At 31.9% G+C, this 8,282-nt stretch overlaps 1 protein-coding gene across 1 annotated transcript; it reads left to right on the top strand.

Moving 5' to 3' along the window:
• The first annotated feature begins 5,362 nt into the window (after nt 1-5,362).
• On the top strand, nt 5,363-8,033 carry LOC139893196 (glycosyltransferase BC10-like). The gene is made up of 2 exons (XM_071876345.1): nt 5,363-6,556; nt 7,900-8,033. Exon 1 carries the CDS (start codon nt 5,469-5,471, stop codon nt 6,546-6,548), a length of 1,080 nt encoding a protein of 359 aa, XP_071732446.1. The 5' UTR covers nt 5,363-5,468; the 3' UTR covers nt 6,549-6,556; nt 7,900-8,033.
• The last annotated feature ends 249 nt before the right edge of the window (nt 8,034-8,282 follow it).

The following is an 8,282-nucleotide window of genomic DNA, read 5'->3' as shown; positions in this document are numbered from 1 at the left end:
ATTAAAAGTAAATCTTAAAAGTTAAAATAAGAAGAAAAAAATCTTGTCCTTTATATTACTCATACGCGTTTTGATATAGTGACTTTATTTGTTAACGTCAACTAACGACGTTACAACAGTCATATATACATAACAGTTGTTAACGTCAACTGACGACTTACAACGACTATATTTTTCAAATATAAAATAAACATCTCCGTTTTCACATTTTCACAAATCAATCTTCATTTTTCAGATTACTACTCTCAAAAAGTTTTTGTAAAAATGATTCACACAAGGATGATTTTTCCTATTGTATTGGTCATATTAACTATCATCATTGTTGCTAATATACCACCGGGTGAACCTATATTCTATCCTGCCCTTGTGGTTTTATTATTTGTAATCATACTATTATTCTGTTGTTTGCTACTTATGAATTTAAAATGATTCTAATTTCATTTTATTATTTGTCTATGAATAGAAGTTGATTATGATTATGATTTATGTTATTCATCTTTTTGATAATAGAAAATGTCGAATTTGAAAAGGCTTAAATTTGCTCATTTAGAACAAGTGGGAACAACTACTTAACATGGGTTATGAATGTAGAAAAACATCTCGAATCAAACGGTATTTTAGAAACCCTGAATGAAAATAACAATTATTCCGAACAAGAGAAAGCAATAGTAAGTATTTTTCTTAGCAAACATATTGACGAGTCCTTAGAATCTACATATTATATGATCGAAAATCCAAGTGTATTATGGAAAATACTCAAAGATAGATACGATATTAATTATCAAAAAAAATAATAATAATAATAACGGTGATCCATGAAAGAATAAAATTAAAGATATTAGTAGACGCTCTTATAAGAATTCCAGAGATTCTTATTAATGATCTGGTAACGTGGATCATCAGTCTAGTATTTCTTGAATACATGAACATCTTGTTTAGCTCTACAAATAAGTCCCAAAAGAAAAGAAAACGAGAGTGAATCTGTTAACAAATCTTGATTAAATTAACCCTGAGCTACCTTGAGACTTGAATGGTTTGAATTTTCTAAGATGCCTAGTTTTTTTTTTTTTATGTATCACTCATAAATAAATGGTTTTAGACCATAACGCATATGTTTTATTAAGTGTTATCTTTTATGTACTTCAGATTATAACTTGTTTGCAGGTAATATAATTTGATTATCTTGCTGAAATATAACTCATTATTTGCTTATCTTATTTGAAGTTTTAGTATGAATCCTGCTGAAATACAACATCAATTAAATGGTAAAGACCTATGTATTGCAGATAGTAGTAACATACACACTATGATCAAATCTAAGAAATATTTCATTGATTTAAATCAAATGAAGGAATTATAAATACTATATCAGCTCTTGCAAACTTGATATAAGGAACGAAAAAGGCAAAATTTCATATTACCAAATGGTACGAATTTTTTGGTAAACAATGTCTTGTTTTCTCCCAAATCAAAGAGAAATTTGTTAAGTTTCTCTGATATATATCATAATGGATATGATTATCAGTCAATGATAATCGAAAATGAGAAATATCTATGTAGCACCGAAAAGCGCATATGATAAAAAGCGCATATGATGAAAAGCGCAGCGCATAGGATTAAAAGCGCATATGATAAAAAGCGCATATGATGAAAAGCGCAGCGCATATGATGAAAAGCGCATATGATAAAAAACGCATATGATGAAAAGCGCAGCGCATATAATTAAAAGCGCATATAATGAAAAGTGCATATGACGAAAAGCGCAACACATATGATTAAAAGCACATATGGTGATTAATGAAAATCACATATGGTGATTAATGAAAAGCACATATAGTGATTAACGAAAAACACATATGGTGATTAATGAAAAGCACATATGGCGATTAATGAAAAGCACATTGAGAAATAAACACCAATGTTTCTTGAAAGAATTCAAGGGTATATATATGGACCAATTCATCCATCATGTGGACCATTTTTCTAATAGACGCATCTAACGCATGGTCTCATGTTTGTGTGTTATCAAGCCGTAATATGGCATTTGCAAAGTTTCTTGCACAAATTATTAAATTAAGAACACATTATTCTGATTACACCATTAAAAGGACGAGACTTGATAATGCTGGTGAGTTAACATCTCAAGCTTTTAATGATTATTATATGTCTACAAGGATTGTTGTTGAACATCCAGTTGCTCATGTGCATACACAAAATTGATTTAGCTGAATCAATAGATAAACGCTTACAGCTAATAACTAGGCAATTAGAAATGAGTACAAAACTCTCAATATTTATATGGGGACATGTAAATTTACATGATGTGACATTAATTCGCATTAAATCAAGTGCAAGTTATAAATATTCTCCATTACCAACTTAATTTTGGTGGAGACCGAATATTTTCCATCTTAGAATATTTGGTTGTGCAGTGTATTTTTAATTGAACAATCACAACAAATGGTTCCTCAAAGAAGGATTGAAATATATGTTAGATATGAAACATCTTCAATCATAAGATATATTGAACCCATGACGGGTGATGTTTTTACAGCAAGTTTTGTCGATTGTCACTTTAATGAAACATTGTTCCCTATATTAGGGGGAGAAATGAAATATAAATAAAATGATGTTTCATGGTGTGAACATCAATTAAGGAATATTGATCATCGCACAAAAGAATGCGAAAATAAAGTTAAAATATAATGCATATGCAAGAACTTGCAAATTAATTACTTTATGCATTTAAAGATACAAAAAATAAGTGACTAAATTATATATACCAGCAGTAAATGCTTCCGCTAGAATTGAAATTACAAAAGCTGGCAATAATGTCACTCATGAGTCTTTGCTACGGCAGAAACGTGGGAGACCAATTGGTTCCAAAGATAAAAATCCACGAAAAAGAAAATCAGCTGATAATGAGGTAAAAGAAAGTGTTCAACAAGAACCACAAATCAATACTCCTTCTGCAGAGGATATTGATAAATGTAAATACATAAATTGCAATAAATTATGCAATATTATGGAACCGAAATGAAATGAAAAATCTTGATGAGATATTTTCATATAATGTTACAATGACATCATGAATAAAGATAATGATCTGGAACCAAAATCTTTCATTGAATATCAAAATAGACATGATTGAGCTCAACAGAAAGGAGCAATACGAGCTGAATTAGAATCACTCAATAAAAGAAAAGTTTTCTGATCAATCGTTATCACTTTTAAAGATGTGAAACGTATGGGATATAAATGAATTTTTATCCGAAAAAGAAATGTGCAAATGAAGATACAAGGCAAAACTAGACTTGTAACTCAAGGTTTCCCACAAAGACCAGAAATGAATTATGAGGAAAACTTATCCTTATGTAATGGATACAATTACTTATTAGATACTTAATCAACCTGGTAATTACTTAAATGCATCTCATGGATGTTGTTACTACTTATCTATATGGATCACTTGATAGTGATATATATGAATATACCTGAAGGGTTTAAGGTATCAGAAACATCTAACGCAAAACCTAAAGAAATGTATTCCATTGAATCACAAAGATTTTTATATGGGTTGATACAATAGTATAACGGATTAAGTGATTACTTGATAAGAAAAGTGTATACATATAAACTTATTTGCACATGTGTTTTAATTATGAAAACAATGACCAGATATATATCGTAGTTATTTATGTCAATGGTCTTAATATCATAGGTACAAATAAAGAGATCCATGAAGCCATTCAACTTCTAAAGAAAGAATTTGAAATGAAAGATCTCGGAAAAACCAAGTATTGCCTTGGTTTACAAATTGAACATATGCCTAATGGTTTACTTGTACATCAAACAACATATACTGAAAAGATTTTAAAATATTTTAATATGGACAAGACAAAAACCATTAAGTACTCATATGGTTGTTAGATCTTAATATTGATACTAATCCATTTCATCCTCTAGAAGATCATGAAGATCTTCTTGGTTCAGAAGTTCCATATTTTAGTGCAATTGGGGCTCTTATGTATCTTACAAATTATACAAGATCTGACATTTCTTTTGCAGTTAATTTGTTGACAAGGTTCAGCTCAGCCCCTACCAAAAGATATTGGAATGGGATCAAACAAATAGTTTGATACCTTCGGGGAACTACTGATTTATAATTATTTTATTCTAACGAATCAAAACAAGATTTGGTTGGTTATGCAGATGCAGGTTATTTATCTGATCCACATAAAGCTAAATCTCAAAATGGATATGTATTCCTAAATGGAGGTACCGCAATATCATGGCGTTCTCAAAAACAAACACTTGTTGCAACATCATCAAATCATGCCGAAGTAATTGCATTACATGAAGCCAGTCGGGAATGTTTTTGGTTGAGATCAATGACACAACTCATTACTGATTCTTGTGGACTAGAACGCAATAAAAGTTCAACAACTATCTATGAAGATAATGTAGCTTGCATAACACAGATGAAAGAAGGGTATATCAAAAGTGACCGAACAAAACACATACCCCCTAGATTCTTCTCATACACTCAAAATCTCATTAAGGACAACCAGATTGAAATGAGATATGTTCAGTCCAGCAAAAACTCTGCTGACCTTTTCACCAAAGCACTTCCAACTGCTATTTTCAGAACACACGTTCATAATATTGGCATGAGGCATGTTCAGAAGATGTAACAACTCAGGCGTTGCCTACTTGAGGGGGAGTCAACTCTATGCTGCACTCTTTTTCCCTTAGTTAAAGTTTTATCCCAAAGGGTTTTCTTTAGCAAGGTTTTTAACGAGGCAGTACTAGTTATTCACTAATAAAATTATCATCCAAGGAGGAGTGTTATAAAAGTAATAATTGGATGATAATTTTATTATTATTATAGATATTGCATAGTATATTTTTTTGAGTATAAATAGGTGTGTTGAGTTAGAGTTTATTGTATGTATTTTTTTGGTTAACAAAAACTCTCTCTCTCTCTAGATTCCAAATGCCACCAAACTCTCATTGTACATTTTTCTATAAATAAAAAACCAATTACTCATACCTTTTGTTCAACCTTTGTTTTCTCCATTTTACAGTATCTCTATCTCTATATACCTTCTACAGTCAAGAAACACTAAAAGTAGTTATAAGCCTACTGAATTATAACATAAACATATAAATTTATTAACATAATCGGCAAAAAGTTATAAACATATGAATACCGAAAGCATTTACATTCAACATGTTAAATTCACCAAAGTTTGTTCGAACTTCAAGTATCACTTCCCTTTTTTATTCCAATTTCTGATTTCTGATTCTCCATAAAACTCCAAATATCTCGCTTTCCAATCTTCACAATCACCATCACAAAAAACACACTATATTTACTCATATATACAAAACCCTCAAATTCAATGACCCAAAATCTCAATCAAACCCTAATTAAATATGGCTAATTCCATCTTCGATTCATAACAATGATTTCATCACCATCTCCATGGATTCCTACATTACTCCTTTTAATTTCTCTCCCAATTTTTTTCTTTTTCGCTTCACACATCCTGCCACCACCGCCACCACCAATTTCCCTGCCGGACGAACCTGATGATCTTACCCTTTTCCGGCGAGCCGCCACCGCCGATTCCATCTCGACCCATAAACCCAAATCAAGAATCGGATCCACCAACACAAAACCCAAGATTGCTTTTTTGTTCTTAACAAACACCAACCTTCAATTTGCACCTTTATGGGAGAAGTTTTTTAGTGGGAATCAATCAAGTTTCAATCTTTTCAACGTTTATGTTCATGCTGACCCAACTGTAAAACCTAGAGTTGAAATCCCAGGTGGGGTGTTCACTCAAGATCGATTTATTGCCGGTAAACAAACCCGCCGTGGCACCGCCACCCTCATCTCCGCTGCACGCCGCCTTATCGCCACTGCGATTCTAGATGACCCGAGTAACCAATTCTTTACTTTGATCTCTCAACATTGTATACCTTTACATTCGTTTCAATATGTGTATAGTACCCTTTTCGAGTTAAATTCGCATCAAGTAGCTGAATTAAGAACCCTTAAATATAAAAGCTTTATTGAAATAATTGATCAGGATCCAAATCTTTGGGATAGGTATAATTCCAGGGGTGAATATGTAATGGTACCTGAAGTTAAATTTGATGACTTTCGAGTGGGTTCACAGTTTTTTACACTTACTCGAAAGCATGCTATAATGGTTGTTAATGAAAGGAGGTTATGGAATAAATTCAGGCTGACGTGTTTAAAACCTCATTCTTGTTACCCTGAAGAACATTACTTTCCTACATTGCTGTCATTGGTGGATTTAGAAGGGTGTACTGGTTATACTTTGACTCATGTTAATTGGACCGATAGTATTAACGGACACCCGCATACTTATTATCCGAATGAGTTGTCGCCCGAACTAATTTACAATCTCAGGCGGTCGGATTTTAAACAGGATTATATGTTTGCACGCAAGTTCTCGCCGGATTGTTTGGATCCTTTGATGGATATGGCCGATAAAGTGATTTTGCGGGACTAATTTTTCTGGTAACCTTTTACTCTTTAAATAAGTTTAATCTCTAGTATTTATATGCTTAATGTGGTTCATTAGTTGGTGGTTTTTGCTTGATTTGCTAAAGTTGCTTTCTTTGAAAGGCTTAAAATAGCATGATTGATGGAAATTAGTGGATGTTGATCATGTTACACATGTTGTGTTCCCTTTGTTGCTTGATATAGATAGTATCAAGATTTTGTAAAGGTGGCAATTGTAGTCCATTGTATGTGTTTCTTTCTTTAAAGGTTAACGTGTGACATTGTGACGTGCATTGCGGCTCTTTAGATTTGCGTTTTTTGTAATACCGGATACTTTAACAAGCTTTTTAATTTTTCGATTTTACACTACAAAAGCCGCAATCCTTTTTAGGTTGGACTCGTGCATGATTTCTCATGGTTATAGATTTTACTCTGTTTAGGTGACACGTATGTGTTTACAGTTCACGTTATTTCTCATATATATACGATTTTTCTTGTCACCTTGGTGTTCCGATCCAACCCAGTGAGTTGCATCAAGGCCTTTTATGGTCTTTATTTGTCATCTATCTTTAGACATTTTATATTTATGCATAAACCATATAAATATGTGAACTCAGGGACACTATTTTAATCCCAACTATTTAGGTATGTCTTCTTGCAATTTAGAGATATCAAACATTTTTGTGCATGTATTTATTATTATTACTTTTTTTCTATTGAAAGTATCTTTAAAATATGTTATAGACATATTTAAATTATTCTAATTTCTATTTTATGTAAATAATATAAGATATAATGGGTGGTAATTTTGTGTCTATTGAAGTGTCCTTAAAATATGTGAGACTATAAGCTGTTATATTTTGGTTAACTAGAAATGGGTGTTATTGAATAGATGGTTAGTAATAGACACTCATGATGTTACAAATCAATATAACTATATGAATAAATGGACGTATGTTTCCAGAAGAGACTATGCTTTAGATCTTTCTATTTGCAAATCTCTTGTTGTATTCTGATGTTATAGACTAGTTTAAGGGTTTATGCTTTATGGTAGTAGCTCTTTGACAATATTTTAAATGGGTCAACTGGGTTATGTTTTATCTCTCGGGTCAGATGAATAAAGATCACATAAAATCCAGCTACTATGGAAACAAGTTTAAATTTGTTAAAACGTACTGTAAAATAGGTTGAAAATTGTGTGATTTGTATTTTTTAATGCATATAGAACCAACTACGGAGTATTTATTTATTCTCTTATTAAAAACATTTTGGAAATATAACCTCAGTGTGTTGTAACACTATCAGAAATGTAAGGAATTAGACCCAGTGTTATCATGCTTTTGTTACTTTGCTTACAGGTGAGCCGAAGCAGGTAGAGCAGGAAATCCTTTCACAGAAGTGTACATACAAATGTTAAAAAATAGCTCCAGTTTTAGTGTTATTATACTAGAAATTTACTGTATAATCTGTTGTTTGTTGAAAGTATTAGTTGTCATATTAGTTGATAATATATTTATTTTAAATATCTTACTTCCTGATATGGCATACATGTTTGTGACTAATTTCATTTCAAAATTCAACTTCCTTTTAACTATAACAATAAAAATCCCACGTATGCGGGATTTGGAAGGTCGGATGTGAACAAACATTCATCTTCCTGAGGGTAAAAAGACTCCTCCATCAACCCTCGGGCTCATAAAGTTATGTTAGACATATTAGGTTAGACTTGGACTTGGGCCTA

This window comes from Rutidosis leptorrhynchoides, chromosome 2 (assembly GCF_046630445.1).
Source record: "Rutidosis leptorrhynchoides isolate AG116_Rl617_1_P2 chromosome 2, CSIRO_AGI_Rlap_v1, whole genome shotgun sequence".
NCBI lineage: Eukaryota > Viridiplantae > Streptophyta > Magnoliopsida > Asterales > Asteraceae > Rutidosis > Rutidosis leptorrhynchoides.
Note: the sequence above shows the minus strand (reverse complement) of the source record. Positions and strands in the feature narration are given on the sequence as shown.

Excerpts from the sequence above, each read along its gene's own strand:
- LOC139893196 (XM_071876345.1), top strand. The coding sequence starts at position 5,469 with ATGATTTCATCACCATCTCCATGGATTCCTACATTACTCCTTTTAATT.